Source organism: Vidua chalybeata, chromosome 11 (genome assembly GCF_026979565.1).
Source record: "Vidua chalybeata isolate OUT-0048 chromosome 11, bVidCha1 merged haplotype, whole genome shotgun sequence".
Taxonomy (NCBI): Eukaryota; Metazoa; Chordata; class Aves; order Passeriformes; family Viduidae; genus Vidua; species Vidua chalybeata.
The window spans coordinates 11,915,143-11,932,770 of NC_071540.1; the positions used below are offsets into that span (position 1 = coordinate 11,915,143).

Sequence of the window (17,628 nt, forward strand, 5' to 3'; positions counted from 1 at the left end):
CAGCCTCAGTTTACTGTTACAGCACACAATATATTCTCCCATACATCACAAGAAATGACAGACAAGAATTTGAATTATTGATGACTAACCTAGCAATACCTGACTATTTTCTGAAGTAAATGACAACCTGTTTCCCAGCCAACTGTGGCATATCACTAACACCCTGCCATCTTGCCTGGCCCCACCGAGGCTTCTAAATACAATATTCTCTTCTCTGACTTCAACTCTACCCACTGTCAGGCTACATTAGGCATAACAAGATCCAGACAGATTCAAGATTAAGCAACTTTTTCATAAAATCCAATTGAGGACTTTCTTACCTTGAGGGTGCAGCAGATATTACATTAACCAGATTGTGCACATTTTCCATGCAAGAACTAAAGGCATACATGTATATATATATATATATATATATACATATACATATATATATGTGTGTATATATATATATATATATATATATATATATATATATATTCAGAGTGACTTAATTCTCTTAGGAAATAAGCGGGGGCTTTCTAGATTCCTCCCACCACAGACATCATGATCAAGCTCAGCTAATTGAGACCTTGTGGGGAAAAGGGTGCTCCTTAGCAAGGCCCTATTTTTCCAGAAGCAATACAGGAGTGCCGCTGTCTAGCGTAGGAAGTCTGTGCAGATCATTAAGGCAGTAATAGTCACGTGGAGAGAGGGGAACCAGGTTTAAAAAGCTCCTTACTGGCTAGGCTACATCTTCAGCTCCCAGAGAGACTGCAGTCCCTGAGTGGTGGAACCAAGAAGGAGCAATCCCCCTTCAGTCATCTTCCCCCTCCCCATAGGTACCAGGGAATGGGACAGAGACACCCTCAGTGCTATCTGGTGAGTTTGTCAACAAGATGCCTTCAGGGCTGTGCAGCTGAGAGCAGAGACTGCCTTTATGTCTGAAACAGAGCGTGTCCTTTATTTGCTGTGGGAGAATGGGGGTGCAGATTCACTTAAACTCAGGTGAGCCGAGCGTACTTGGGGGCAGTGCATGGCACAGGGTCTGTATTTGGTATATTTGGTGTATTTGGTGGAGTGACTGATGGCTGGTGCGAGGAGGAGGCAGCAGCACAGCTGCGCACGAGCACGATCCCGTGGGCTGCACTGCACAGGAAAACAGCAACTGCTCATAGGGCACCATGGGATAGTCATACAGACTTGCAGCACGTATGGCATGGTGTGTCAAAAAGCAGAGAAAAAGTCTTGTGTGGTGTCTTGGAAAGAGATGAGGACAGGAAATCACAGAGTGACCAAAAGAGAATGCATGAGCTTCATGATCTAAGCACCTAGGTGCTCTGGAACAGTATAGCCACTGCTCAAATACTACACCCAAATGAAAGCTTTAGGATTCAAGTCAGAGCTTGGATGCTGGAGCTTGAACCAAGCATTTTTTGTGAAGGCATAAAATCTGTATATTGTCACTAGCTCTCTTGCTAGCATCTTTTTAGTCTGTGGCCTAAAGAGAGATGGGGTGGATGCCAATAGGTGAACTTTAACTCTGAGGTGATATTCTTTTTCGCATTCCAAGTTTGCAGACAAATCTGGTTTTCTTTATGAACTCTGACTAGCGCCTCTTTATGTATTACAATATATGTAATAGTGTTTAATCAGCCCTAGCAGAGTAAATAAGTATGGTAGGCTTGTAGGTATGGTAGTAGGTATGGTAACACCTTCGAGAATCCTGTGTGACTTGACCTGCTCCTACTGATGACCAGCAGAAGGAAAGCTACTTAATACTGGGGAGGGAAAGCTGGCTTCTGTCTTTTGAGGACAAATTTTATTCCCTTAACTAACACAGAATGTAGAGTTACTGTTCACAGCTGTGACAAGAAGAGTCCCTGAAAACCCCTTTCTGCAGCTGTATTTAGCCAACTTCTGGCACCAATCACTGCTCTGCCAGATAATTCTTTCCCCATTTTACATGCAAAAGACTCGGGTTCCATCTAGAATAGCAGCAAATAGCTAATGTCCCATAAATGCCTCAACCTGACAACTGAATTCTACCAGCCTCCTACTTGCCATGAAAGAAGAAGCTGGGCATCCATCAGCCCTGGCATAGGAGCATTAGCATTGTCCAGCTCTGCCGTGCAGCCTGCATCCCACCGGGTTCTGATGTCAAAAGCCAAAAATTCTGCTGTTTAACTAAAGCCACGCTAGCGGACAGGGGAGATCAGCCGAGAAAGAAGGGAAGTGGGCGATCCAAGCAGGCTCTACCTGTTGCCTGCTAACGGCAATTTCAGCTGGCTGGGCTAGGGATGCGTGTTTTGCCTGGCGGGAAGCAGCAGCTCCGAGCGCGCCGTAGTCTGCGGCAGGACGGAGCCGACCCGAGTAACTCGGCGGGGAACCAGGGACAGTGCGGGGCTCCGAGCGGTGCGGGGCTCCGAGCGGTGCGGGGCTCCCGGGCGGTGCGGGCTCCGAGCGGTGCGGGGCTCCCGGGCGGTGCGGGCTCCCGGGCGGTGCGGAGCTCCGGGCGGTGCGGGGCTCCCGGGCGGTGCGGGACTCCGGGCGGTGCGGGCTCCCGGCTGTGCAGGACTCCGGGCGGTGCGGGGCGCGGGTCGGAGCTGGCGGGGCCGGGCGGCCCCAGGTGCGGCCGCTCCCCGCGGAAGAAGGCGCGGGCAGCCCCGCTCCCCGGGGGCGCCCCGGCGGGCGCGGGCGCCGCGGTCCCCCCTCTCCCGCCTCATTTGCATGGCTCTTATTACGGCCGTGCCTCGCTCCCGCCGCGCTGACACCGCCGGGCTGAGCGCGGAGTCGCCTCCAGCGGGAAGCGCACTTCCGTTATCTGCGCGCCCGCGCCCCCTCCTCAGCTCGCTCTCTCTGGATGTTTAAGGCGAGAATGAACAAACAGGTCCAGCCCGAGCGTAAAGTGTCGGTGGTGGCCCCCTTGCCGGACCGCGCGGGGCCGCCGCCGCCGCCGAAGAAGGACGTGGAGCTGATCCTGGTGAAGGAGCACAACGGGGTGCAGTACACCAGCAGCAGCCTCCTGCCCGCCGCCCCCGCGCCGCGCTACGGCACCCAGGACAGGGAGACCTGGGGCAAGAAGATCGACTTCCTCCTCTCCGTCATCGGCTTCGCCGTGGACCTGGCCAACGTCTGGCGATTTCCATACCTCTGCTACAAAAATGGAGGGGGTAAGAGAACCGCTTGCGAGGTCTTTTTCCCCGGCCCCACACCCCCAAGGCGCACCGCCGCGAGGGCGGCATCCCGCTCTTGTTGGCGGAGTTTCTGGGGGAAAGCCGGGAGCCGGGCTCACCCCGCGGTGCCCGGGCGCGGTGCCGGATGGCCAAGGGAGGAGCGGCGGCACCGCCGCGCTCCGCAGCGCTCCCCGCTCCTCCCGGGCAGCGGGGACCCGCCGCGGCCCCCAGGGCACCGCTCAGCCCCTTCCTGGGAACCATTGCTCGCACACTCCTCGAAGTTTAACTTAGTTTTTCAGTACAAGCGTATATGCCTTCTGCTGCCGCTCCAGGCTGCTTAACACTTTTTTTTCGTTCGCAAAAAATAGCACCAAGAGGAGTGGGGGGAAAAAGGCCAAACCAAAAACACCCAAGCAGAAAAGTAGCATCTAGAAGAGCTAGTGCCAGACCACTGAAAGGTTTCGTGAGGGCAGTTTTAATGTAGGATTGTGACTTCTGCCCTAGGTTCTGCAGCGTGGGGGTTCTCCCCTCCTCCAAAGTAGGTAGGAGACTTGTTACAAACAAAGCCTCACCTCCTGCACAGTTTGGCAATGACAGAAACAAAAAATTACACACAGTAACTATAGTTGGCTCAGATTGTCTGGCATGTCTTCAGTAAGACCTTAACTCCATCATCCTCTTTCATCTCCCTGAAGAACGCTGTGCTGTCAGTGATGACTCCAGACTGTGATGGAGTAACACCATCTGCAAGCCGGGCAGGTGCCTGGGGTGCTCTCAAATCACACACAGAAAGAACAGACCCTGCCTGGCAGATGGAGAACTGTGTGTGAACGGTGAACCACACAGATAGAAATGACAGAGAGAAAGCACGTTCTGAAAGATACATATGTATGTATATAGTGACAGAGTGGTTGCCTGGTGATAAAAGCTAATAGGTCACACTTGTAGCATAAAATAATTGCTTCCTGTGAAAATAGGAATGCAGGAAAAATGGGAAAATCCCTATCAAATAACATAGGCTTATACCTGTCCTTGGAACTTAATAGGATACTGATGCTAATGAAACACTCGGTTGAGCTTGGTAGCTCCAAAACTTCTGAGAGGAGTCAGAAAATCTCTCTGCTCACCACCCAAGCAGACTGAAGAAAGTAGTTAGTACTGAAAAATAGCTTTCATCCTTGTTTCGTTATGTCCAAAAATAGTCCTAGCCATTCACAGTACAGCAGCATAACGCATCAGGAACCCAGCAGGCTCCCGCTGGGTCAGGTGCAGGTGGGGCAGCATCGTTCATACCACTCAGGACAGATGCACCACTGCCACATCTCCATGTTATCTGGCAATTTTCAGGGAAAGAGATATATTCTTCTATCTCACATTGCACAAGGTGACACCCAGACTGCCTGAACTCTTTTCTATTGTAATTTGGGTCACTTAATTTCCTAACCTGCTTCCTTCATAATTCACTGCCAGCTCAGGCACAGAAGGTAACAGTCTGCAACTCTTGCATTTTGTTTAGCAACCATGTATTATCTTATGCCAGTTCAGCTAGAAAAAACTGAGTCTTCATTAGCATCTTCTAATTCAAATACTTCCAAATGGCAGTAAGAGAAAGCCAACAGCTACAAGAGGCACATTTCAGTGAAAAGTTTGCAGTAATTCTTCCATATCATCAAAGGTAGAGAGGCCCTTTGCTACCAAAGTCTATAGATTGGCCAAGAACTGTTTACTGATACAGACACCAAACACTCTGGTATCTTAACATTTTTCCATCCATTGCCTCTTATGTTGGACATACATATCAATTTTAGTCAGTAGAAACTCTTGTAAGAGTTTCAGGCTCTAGAAGTACTTTACTGAGTTTCAAGCCTACTCAGTCCCTTCTTTCTTTCAAACAGTGTTTGGGAGCTTGTTTGCTTTATGTGTAGATTTTCCTACAAGACCAAAAAACATAAGGCAACAGGCATATGTGCATATGCTGTGGCATATCATTGGATTTTGTTGAAATCTTTCCAGTCATAAATCACAGATATTCTTAAATGTCTCCCCCCCTGCCCCTCACTGCTATTGCATGAGGGAACCTTTCCAGCACTAATTTAACTTTTGCTGCCTCAAAAGGATAACACAATGGGCGTCATATAATTGCTATGTATCCCCATGCAAAAGTTGGTATGTGGATATAGACATGGCAAAAACTTAATTTCACTATCTTAGTAGTTTTTCTGGACTGCTGAGCAAATTAAAGGGACGAAATCAGAAGTTGTTTTTATACTTGTTTAGCATGTTCAAACTTAACCTGTAAAAAAATTTACAGGATGCTCATACTAGGATTACAGTTTGCCTTTTGATATTTATAAGGAACTGCTAGGTAAACAGAACAGATAAACTTGAATTGAATGGTATGCATAAAGTAAAGCAGTGGAAGGTAAAATGTTTCCTTTCCTCTTCCCCCTGCAGTTTCTCTTTATTCTGAAAGCCTCAGCAGTTACTCAGCCTCAGTGACTTAACTAGACCTGACTTTGGACAGTCAAATATGTGGGTTATGAACACATTACCAGTTGATTGATACAACATAGTTGGTGAAACAGAAGCACAAGCAGCTTACAGTGCCCTAAGTCCTGGCTCAGCACAGCTTGTGCCACCTAACAAAAAGAAATTCTGCTACTCTACCAAAAGCTACACCACAAAGGTTCTACAAATGTTCTTAGAATTTGAACAACAACATCAAGGACATGGAAGTGGTAGAAAATGGCATCTTCCTTTACATTTATAAAAAAGTTAGGTGGTTGACATATGGACTATGTCCTAAAGCTAACTATGATTAATTCAAGATGCCTGCAGACACACTAAGGGCCTTTCCATGTTTGTAAAAGTAGGTGGCTCTCAAGAAAGCACGAAACTTACAAGAACTGAGAAGGAAAATATAAACACACACTCTATTCCCCCATTCAAAGTTGAATTACACAAGGACATGGATGTATATACACCCCCTTCTTTGGGGCTTTTGGGTTAGATCTGGAAGTTCCACTTATAGCAAACTCTGATAGTTTACTTTAGTAAGTTTGACTTTCACAAGGCATACACCACCCAGCGGCAGTTATACAGACTTTTTTTTGTTAGTAAACTTCGGAGTTAACTGGTGGTGGTAACAAAAAGAAACATTTATATTTTAACAAGCTCCCAGTAACAAAAAGCTAGAGAGTAAGAAGCATCCAGCAGAACTAAACCACTGAATGAATAGCCAGAAACATCTGTGTTTTGGGAGTAGCCTGCTGAGAGACCCCAATGGGACTTCTGCACAAAGATAGATGGCAGAATGTAACCCTTCTGTAAACAACTATAATTTTTGGAATCATTCTTCTGCTATTAAAAAAAAAAAAAAAATCCCCAGTCTTTAGTAAGGTCTAAAAATCCAGAGCATTTATTTTTCTATATCAGTTACCTACTTTCATAGGATTTGCCTGCCTTACAAGGGCAGACAGATCCAGTGGCTGTATTATAATGAAACGTGCCACAGAAAGCTTACAGGACAGTTTAGTATTAACAGACTGGAGGAGTTCTTGCCCTCACTGACTTCTTGGAAGCAGGATATGTCCACTGTGTGCTCTAAAGTATTTATCAGGTGATAGGGTAGACTCTGAACAGATGGGGAAAATCTGCAAGCTCCCGCTAAGTAGATATGGCAACACTCCAAAAGGGGGAATTCTCAAACATCACCTTGTCAGTCCAGTTGATCAAAAAAGACCACAACTTGCAGTATTTGACTGCTGCTTGCAGCACAGAGGAAAAGCTCTGTTTGCAGCAGATGGAATACTTTTTGTGCAGTGCATTTGTAAGAGTTGCAAAGGAGCAAGGCTTGTCACTGGAGAAATCATCAACTATGGTCATTTCTACTGGCTAATCTTACAAGAGCTATATCCTTGTTATAACCTTTCTGGCAAATCACTTTTTAAAAAATTATTTTTAAGAAAAAAGATTCCCTGCTGTATAACTCTCTCTGAAAGTGGTCAACATCCAAAGAACTCTTAACAAACCCAACTTTTTAATTGCTCCCCAGGTCTACAAGAGGCTATGGTGAATTAAAGGAGAAGACTGCTATTAAAATTATACTCTCATCAAATTGGGGCAAGATTTACCCTGATATTTGGATTACATCTGAAATTTTACTGATGCCAAATGAAGTTGAGTAATGCCTACTATGATTAACTGATGTGCTCACAGTGGGGGAGGATGATGCTCAGTCTTAGTTAACAAGCTATTGTAGTTTTTGTACAAGACACTTACAGTATTAATGTTCATTTTTGTTTCCTGTTCCTGCATAGTCATAGGCAGAATTAATATTTCCACTGAAATTTGGAGAAAAGGAATTTACCAACATAAAGTACTTCTTTTGTGAGCCAAAGTATTTGCAAGGTCAGTCATGTTCAGACTACTCATTAGGAAGCATGTAATTGTCGGATTAGTCACTGGAGACTTACTGTATCATAAGAATCAGATTAAGTTTTTAATGAATTTAAGAATAATGGCAGATAAATATTTTAACATTTCTCTAGCTATCATAATGCACACTTTAAATCTCCCCTGCAGCATTATTTTAAAGGATTTTTAGACCACAGTATTTCCAGAAGAAATTGTTTGCTTCAACGGTTTGCCAGCAATCAATACACTTCAGAAGTATCTTACAATTTATCCTAATGCTCCCTGTCCTAGTCATAGTTCCATAAGCTGTAATGCAGGACTGAGCAATCCACAGCACAATACCAAAGACTGCATAAACCACATCCTGGTATCCCTGAACAGGCCGAGCACAAAGTCAGGAGCCCAGAGCTGTCACACATCAAGAAGGACAGAGTGGAACTGTCACTTCCCACAGCGCTGGGAGCCTGGCCACCACACCACTCCACTGAGAGCAAACTGTGGTGCTGACAATACCACCTTGTCCTTCTACTACACTCTGCCTCCTCAGTTTTGCAAAGTGTCTGCCACCAAATTTAATCACTACTTTGGGGAAGAATATAACCTGGTACTTTACAGTTCAAAGGTGGATGACCTTTGCCTTACAATATCAGAGTTTATACTTCAAAATAGCATTGATGATGATAATAATAAATCAACTTTGAAGTAATCTCACTGCAAAGCCTACGCCAAGAGTTTGACTCATCAGTCAATCAAAGCTCAGATGCAAATATAGTAATTTTGGTTTCCTAAAAAGGGGTTTTCAATTCCCATTAGCACATCAAACCACTGACCTCAGATAGGTTAAACTGTTGTGCTCTTCACTACGGCCTTGAGCTCTGGGTTCTCAGCCATAGTGTGACATTAGGGACAATGCTCAGTTGTGTGATGTTGCAAACACCTCCTTTCCCATATCCAGAGTCAGTGTCCAGCTTACAGATGCTCTCTTCCCTTTCCCACTCCATCTATTCTCTTTTCCTTCCTTGATCAGCCACTAATCACCTGGTGCATGCAGGGCATGGGTTCACCCAGGCTCAGCAGCCCTGGAGCTCACATGCCAGTTGCCAGCTGCTTCTCTGAAATTCCCTGTTCTGCTCTGCATGTCTTGTTGGCTCCACAAAATAAATCTTCAGAACAGGAATTTATGCAGGGCTATAAGCTACTGCATCATACACCTACTACACATGAAGTATTAAGAATAGCTGAGAGGGAAGAACTGAATCTCTCACCCAAATCTTTCATCAGTTGTAAACTTCTTGTTTCTGACTCTGAGGTATGATACCATGAAGTAGTGTATTTGTCACACTGATGTTATCTCAGCTAAATACCTGCCTGTGCAGAGATGTTATTTGTCCCTGAACAATTCTAGCAACTCATAGCTTGACAAATTTACAAAGGTCTAGAGATACACTAGCATAGAAAGGCTCCAGATGAGATCCATAATTTTTAGCTTGATGTTTCACATTAAGAGGACCATCCTGTGGCTGATGCAGGGCAAGTATTGAGAACTGATCTAAAAGGTGCTCCAATCAATTACCAAAACTGATTTTCCAGCTTTACTGACAATAAGAGCTGGTGTGGACCAGCTGACAAAAGCAAAGATACGTCTTTCCAAGTACAGTGGATGCACATTTTGATTACCACTTGAAGCACGTTATTCTAAACTAAGAGGCAGAAAAGACTTCAAGAACTAAACTTAGTTCTGTTTTTAAAATTTTAAAAATGTCTGCTTAAGATCTTCCCATCCCCTGCCTCCCTGCCAAGCCCTCTTCATTCCTGTATACCCTTCTCAATTCTGCCAAGGAATGGAAATACTGAAATATCCCTGGTAAACCATTTCTGCACAAGTAAATTCTTCAAGTGACATTAGGGAGCCTTCAAAGCTCATATTAACTCCTACTGAAACAAATACAGGACTTTCTTCCAGTTTGATATGGAGACCTGGGTTTGGTTACTCATTCAAACAGAAATAGCAGGCACCTGAGCTTTGTGTGCCTGCTTTCTCACTCACATTGCCCTAAGCTCTGGAGTAATGGAAAAGAGAAAGGCCAGCTTAGGAGTGCAGCAGCCAACAACCCTTCTTTACTGAAGAAACCAAAATATCTCTAAAGAGACTGAGACATAGTCTACATGGTTTGGGGGCAGAATTTCACTTTCATTTTTAGGCAAATACCACAAACTTGTCTGTCAGTTCAATGAACATATGAATACAGCTTCAGCAGTCTAAAGATATTATTTCCAGACAGATACTTGTTCCCCATGCTTAGACCAACATGAAACAGAATGTTAGTGCAACTACTTACACATAAGATCAGGAGGCACATACATCTTTAGTGAGAGTTTAAATATGCTGTAAGGGGAATGATGAATTAAAATCAGGCCATAAATTACTGAATCTCTTGCTGTGTATTAAAGTGGAAATGAATGGTTGAAAGAATTTTGAGAACTTCTGAGAAGCAACATCAAATAGCCCATGTCTTCATTTTTGTTATGTCTGATAGTAAGCACATCAGCAACTCCCAGTTGTAAAGCCTTTGTCCCAGTTTAACTAATTGATTAAATATTTAAGAAGTGTAGTATGGTTCTCAGCTATCAGTCTGCACTGTAATCTCCATAGCATTTACATACATTGCAGTTATTACATGTAGTTATTAGATACTGTTTTACCTAACTGCTCTCAACATTATTACAAAATAATAAACCATAACCAAATAATTGTACACTTGGAGATACAGTTATACTAAAGTATTATAATTTAGAAGTCAAGACACAAATTTAAATTATACATCTTTGTAAAACAGTTCTGGATCTTTCACTACTACCTCACTCTTAGTACTTTCCATTTTCTTTGTACATATAGAATCATAGAATTATTTGGGTTGGAAGGGACCTTAAGGATTGTCCAACCCCCCCTGGAATCTTGCATCTGACTCTCAACTTCTTGACTTGAAATGTGGCAACAAGAAAGAAATTATTATTGTTGTTCTTATTATAATCATCATCAAAGTTGAAATAAATTTTATTAAGGACAAATCCACTGTCCCAATCCATTTTCAATGAAGAGTATGTAAGGAATCCAGGAATATCACACTGGTTATAAACCTTGATTTTTCCCTCCTCAAAGCTTTTGGAGACAAAGAATTCATGTTAGCAGCCCAGTACCCATGTCCTGATAACCTGTAATTGCCTCCTCCAACCACAACTCCTAAATCATCTGCTTTCCTTCTCCCTACCTTTGTATTAAGTCTTGAACCTTTGATGGAAAGGTTTTGTCCTAACTGTGCAGATCTTATATACTGGTGCCCAGTCAGAATAGTTTCAAATGCAAGGCTTTATTGACATTCAAAACTTGATTTCACACAGATGGATATCTGAGTCCTTCAGGAAATCAGCACCAAAAGTGCCTAGATCCCCAGAACTGTTGAGTAATTCCTGTTCTCATGGAAATTCTGGGTAACTGTAGTATAATTCAGCATCTTAATTTCTGTATATATTCAAGATACCTAATTTTAGCCACAGAGCTTTTGAAACCTTTAATCCATAAAGAAGGGAAAAGGAGGTGAGAGGCATGGAAAGAAAACAGTTGATTTCCTTGCCTTGTGACATATTCTTCAACAAAACCATAGGAGAGAACCTCTAAACTACTTATCAAAACTATCCTTTGTTTTATTTTCACTCTTCCTTCTCCTTTCCCCTATTCTGTACTGAAACAAGTTTTGCAATCTTTCCTGAAGCATGACAAAGGTGACAGCACAGAGCAGCACTTTGGGGACCAGGGTTTACCATTCAGAAGCAGAAACTGTCAGCAGGGAGGTCTGGCTGTGTAAGCCACGTCCTTCTCTGCACTCATATTCATCTAAAGCACACTACCAACTTTCCAGTGAACAGAATTCTGTGATAACACATTACTAAGCAAAATTCAGGCAGGATTGGGCAGGCAGCTGTCTATTGCCAGTCCATAAATGTTTTTTTTTTTATGATAAACATTCTGACTGCTGGTATGTAATAAGACAAGCTGCCCTTATTATACAATAAGTCTTTTTATAGAAGATGATAATTTTTCCAGTGCTCCTACTCCTTAAGGCTTTATGAACACAACCACTCACTTCCAAAAGCACAAGTGATTGCAGAATTTGTGTTCTTAATGTAGGTATTAACTGATTGCTACAGTTTGGCTATTATAATTGTCCAAGAATATATGCTAGCTGTCCAGAATAGGATCCAATCCTCACAGACTGGTGGTGTTAGACCACAGAGACATGAAGTCTTTCTTAGAATGCTTTGTTATAAACTGTTTCCCTAGAGCAAACCCAGCGTCAGAAGAGCAGCACTGGTTTGATTCTGCCCCACTGAAGTACGCAGTTCAACAGGAAAAGAATATTACTCCTTTGCAGTCTTTACTTCAGAGCTGGAGAAAGTTATTGCATAATTTCCAGGCACTGGGTGTCCTGTCTTACTGCAGCACTTTTGCTAGTCTGAGAAACAGCTTTTGTGGCACTGGTGCAGGGGAAGGATTGTGGCTGGGAAATTGCACAGCATTCATCTTTACTGAAGCCTGCAGGACTGTGGGGATGAGCTGATTTTCTGGCCCAACAGCAGCATGGAAGAATGAACCCTCTGCAACTGCCTCATTGACCATCCAAACCACTTTTTCCTTGGGCCCAGTGTATGTACTGAAAAAAGCATCTGATTATTGTGCATCTTGGTTTTTGCCAGCTATTTTTAATTTATTCTGCATCTCCTGACCTATGTGATGTACAGCACTCTTCACTGATATTTTCATTTCTATTTTGCTCTTCTGTAATGAAAGACCCTCTTGCAATGTCTATCCTGAAGCATGCCAAAGGTGACAGCACGTTACTTGCCCTTAAGATCTGTATCTTGAGGGAAAGTATGATACTGATTCCAGTCAAATTCCAGTTAAATAAAAAAAGAGGAAGAGGATGGACTTTTCCTGGCACAGCACTCTGTGCAGAGTAGAGTTAACGGGAAGCGTTTTTCAGACCACAAGGTGGAGCAGTAGATCCTCACAGGTCTTGGGAGATCCCAACCTGATAATTAATGTCACAACCTTTATAGGAAAAAAGAATTTCATGGTGGCTCATTACTTCTAAATACAGTAATAACAACTATTATTAGCAGACCATTCTTGGATTTCCCACTTTATTTATTAGGATATTATAGGAGTGGCAGCTTTTAGCAGTGCCTAATTCATGTGTAGGACCTCACCTGTCAGCATGGCCACAATGACAGCAAGGACACAATCCATTGATAAGAGGAAGTTAAGCCCTGAACACACCTTTTTTAAAGAGAGTGCAACAATAAAATGGAGATACAGTCTCTTCTCCCCAGGGGTTGATACAGGAGGAAACAATTTCTCTAATCCTAAATTTAGTAGGTGCTCCAAATACCCTCAAAAGATTTGCCTTTGGGGAAAAAAACAAGCTCCACACAGACTTTCATGGATACATTCTACAATTGAAAGATTACTTTTTTCTTCTTCAATGTTAATGTAACCAACATTTCAGGAGGTCTCAGCATCTTTCCTTATTGGCAGAGGAATCCTTATTTCACAACACAGTAATTTCACAATTAAGTATATTGTACTTACTATGACATGAGAGAGTTCAAGGCCAAATGTTACCAAAACATCAAGTTACAGCTTAGAAGCCACTCCCAGAAGTGTGTTTGGTACATGACTCTTCATCAGCATGCAGGGCTGTATCTGCCCATGATGTGCAGTAGGACTGATGCTTGAAGAAAGCTCCCAAGCTCATGCCCTCAAACTGAGGGGAGATTGGAGCTGTACAAGGCACCTTAGTTCTACAATTTACTACAAAAGTAAGGAATAGTGCTGGGCAGTGCTTTGTGTCCTTTCAGAAGAGAAATTCAGATGTGTAAATGAGATTATGAGACAGGTATTGATGAGATCAAAGACAGTCCAGGACTTTGTTTTAGGGAAGAGTTTGATCATTTGCTTCTTTCCTACAATTTGTTTCTTGTGTATGTATGGCTGTACAGCCTTAGTTAAAATCAATAGATTCGTAAACCACATGGGAGGAATCCTGACCCGGCTGAAGTCAATGGGTGATTTTTTTCCATTGACGTCACCAGAGCCAGGATTTAAACCCAAATAACAGACGTCTCTTTCTTAAGGACTCCTAAGTGGACAGAATTTCCAGACTAAGAATTATGTGAGCAGAAAAACACAGTAAAGTAATAAAAAACTCCTCAGACTAAACTGATACAGAAGACTTCTACTAAGTAGTAACTGATATTCACTCAGTAGAATAGCTCAGTACTTTACCTAAAAAGCAAACTGCCAGGATTACATAGGTGATGGTGAGTATAAGACAAAATAGATTTACTCTGTGAGAGTTAGACTATGACCTCAGCATTCTCCTATGCCAAGCTCAAGCAATAAAAAAGTACTATTTTAAGAAGTGCCTTTTCCTCTCACAGTTTCATAGGGACAAATGATTTAGGCAAGACTCTCTTTCTAGCTTTCAAGGCTGAAAAGAAAAGCTGGGAAAGTACAAAGTAAATTCCAAACTAAAAGCAAGCAGGGAAATAAAAGGATTGTAGTAGAAGATCATGCATTTTAAAGTATTCTGGGGCCTACTTCGTGGTTTTAGAACTTTTGAAATTGGTGGCTATAAGAATACAGTTACTCTCTGGCATAAATTACTGTCTTGACTCTACCCTAACAGAAAGAGCCAGAAACCAGCTACCAGGGTCTTCCTAAACAGCCATTTAATCCTTCACTGACTCATACTGAAGCTGATGACAAAATCACTGTTTGACCCTAAATTATGAGATTCTGAGATCTTCAAGATCACCTATATGTTTCTTCCTAAATACTGTTTTACAGTCATGATGTATTATGTGTTTAAAGCTGCTTAGAAATACAAAAATAAAAAAGCGCTGTGTGACAAGTTGAAAACACCAGACTCAGACAGACTGATTTATCATGAGGTCTGAGTAATCAGTGAACAAAACTGCCCTGCAATCTGCCCAAGCAAAAGTTTGCACTGTGATGGAACAAGAAGGATTTTGCTTCAAACTGTTAATAGGCCTCTGCTTCATCTTGGGAGGGAGCTATGACGGGCCCTGGGGTCATTTTCACATTCTTCCATGGCATATCGAGCTAGGAGGCCCTGTGCAGAATGGCAGTGACAAAGCATGTACTGGACAGCTTGGGCTGAGGGGAAAATTACATTGCTTGAAGCCTATTAGGAAAACAGTCCACTAAGAAGAAACATAAGGCTTGAGTTGCAAACGTAAAGAAAAACTTTTGTCTTATTAATTCCCACAGAAGAAGCTGAGTAGCTGGAGGATGGAAAATGAAAGAAGGGCGTTGCTAGCCAGTACAGGTAGATCTGTGCAGCACTGTTGTGATTTCATACTGGTCCAAATAAGACTCAGTTTACCCCTTAAAGCAAACTGATATCAAGAGAAGCAGTTCTTACAGTCCTCCTTCTGCAGGAGGGATGATATGGAGAGGTTTCACTTTGTGCTCACAATGCCCAAATTCTCAGAGACCCCACCTAATGGCTGGCACATAGAATACTACCAGCACTACCCTGTGCCAAATACAGATTTTCAAAAGGAAAAGATTTCTGTGAAGAACTTGCTGACAGTTTTTATGAAATTCCTGTGTTCGGTGCTAACAGAAAGGTACAAAGTAAAGAAGCCACACCCACTTGGAAATTACCATTGCCCAGGCCTTCCAAAATATTAGCACAATCCAACAGTAACTATAACCTTTGATAAGAGTACAGGATTTTCAATTTTTCTAGGCAATTGTGCAAATAGTAGCCATGACTGTAATGGTAAATTTGCCAATATCATTGTTAATAGCACCACACGTAGCCATTAAAGTTTAAAAATCAATTAAAATTATGCAGCATTTGTCTTCTATAAGAAAATATTCTTTATGGCTAGATAACAAACTATTCATTTCAAATATATCTGATATCTGTAACTTGTAATTTAGAAAGCATATCTAAGAAATATCAGAAAACTGCACATAGTGGGTTTTAAGAAAACACGGAGAATGGCTTTATAGGGTGTATAACTTTTTGCCTTCTGCTTTAAAGCCCTGTTTTAGCCTGCATTATATGCAATTTAGAGTACAGTTACTCTGCTTCCTTTAGTGGAGTCAGAAAGAACATTCATCCTGAAGGCTTCATTTCTAATGACTGAGAGTAAAGGTTAGATTTATTAGAATTCTTATAGATAGAGAGTTGACTGTCTCACACTTCTGCAATAGAAATAACCCTTTACTGAGAGGAAGAATTTAGGGGATTCTGTTAGGCAAGAGTTTGTAAAGATTAAGACAGTACAGAAAGCATAGCACTAATAAAAATAAATCTCTTGATAAAGACTGGAAGGAAAATTAGTATTTTGCTTTTGTCTTTGAGCCCGAACATTGAAATTACAACTTAGAATTGGATTAATCACTAAATGGTATAAGGCAAGTTTTTAAGAGTGTCACAGATTGTTGTGCTTGATTCTTCTTTAGCAGAATGTAAAGGCATTTTCCTCCTATTGGTTTGTACATTAATCCTCTTGAAAGCTGCTTGGCACTTGTCTGGAGCTGATTTAAGATGTCTTGGGCACTTTGTTTTACCCTGGCACAGTTATGAATCCCATGCTGCCTAAAATGAGTACTGCATCCTCCCCAGAGGGTGCTTAACTTGGAGGCTGCTGGCTGGTTTTTATTTTGACAATATGGAAAAGAGAAGCAGTCTTTAAGAGCAACACCCTCCATCCCAGATTGCTGAGAACCGGGAATTGCCCTGCTACATGCACAGCACAAAGCACATTTCACACAGGGGCAATCCTGAGAATGTGAGAGAGAGTAGAGACCAAGGACCAACCAATACTGCCTAAATGAGGGGCTCAACTTCAGGGGATTCATCCCAAGCTCTTTTTTATTAAGATGGAAAAACATTTCAGGGATATAAATTTGGCATTCCAGATGCTGAGCACAAAAGCACAGCTGAGAAAGCAGGTATCATAACTTAATGTAGGTACCAAAAATGTCTGCACAGCTCTTCAGCCTGCTAACACCAAGGAGTACCCGTAGGGTGACAATTTCTGACAGAAAAGCAGATATCACTATTGCACTGTAATTAATTAGTTTAGTTCACTCATGTCTATCGATTATAAAACAGGAAGACCAACACTTGATTCAAAACTGAAACGCAAACAAAAAACCCCAAACAACACAACAGCAAAAAGCCCTGAAAAACAAAACAACCAAATAGCAAAGGATCTGTCTACTATCTTCCAATCAGGTTTGTAGGTTTTTCTGCCTGAAACTGTGGTCTGTGCTGGACAGCAAGTTAGACAAAGGTATCTCACAAGCCATTCTGGCATCAAATTCAGATTAATCCATGAATTTTGAAAACATTCATTTTAGTTTACAGCTGACTGAGGAAAAGAAAACCCAACAGAAATGAACATGCAACTTCCCTGAAAAGATGAGAAAACTGTGACTAACAGTCTATATCTGAACCAAAGTAGAACTGCAGTTGCCAAAATCTCCCTGGCACCAACTCTCCCTACATTTAAGAGACAACTAAGCTGATGAAATAGTATTTCCTTTTGTGTACATGATGATGTTCCACACACCACAGAAAATATCTTTTCAGTACTTAATAGTTCAAGGAAAACTTATCACATGAGGTTATGCTGTTATGGATCTAGTGCTGGAATCTAGGAAAACCTGCTTATCTTGATCCACAAGCTCACAGAAAATACCTTCTTCTATCTTAATTCAAAAGTACTTTTAGCCATGGGTGTTCTGCCACCAATAAATCAGGGTACATTTTGACAAGCAGCTTGCTCTTGTACATCTGAAGTACAGCCTACACCTCACCTGGGTGGTTTTGTTCATATGCAGTTGCAGGTGAATATCCTTGTGTCACCCCTAATAGCTGCAAGGTTAGAGAAAAAAAAGCACGAATAGAGCATTCATATTAATTAAATGCTAGAATAGTATTTTCCTCTCTTAATT

General features: G+C 42.2%; 1 protein-coding gene across 1 annotated transcript in view; it reads left to right on the plus strand.

Moving 5' to 3' along the window:
* The first annotated feature begins 828 nt into the window (after nt 1-828).
* The window catches only part of SLC6A2 (solute carrier family 6 member 2), a 56,069-nt gene continuing 39,269 nt past the window's right edge, over nt 829-17,628 (plus strand). The window contains exons 1-2 of the mRNA XM_053952889.1: nt 829-858; nt 2,849-3,149. Of these exons, the coding sequence (XP_053808864.1) occupies nt 829-858; nt 2,849-3,149 (331 nt within the window). The remainder of the gene's footprint in view (nt 859-2,848; nt 3,150-17,628) is intronic.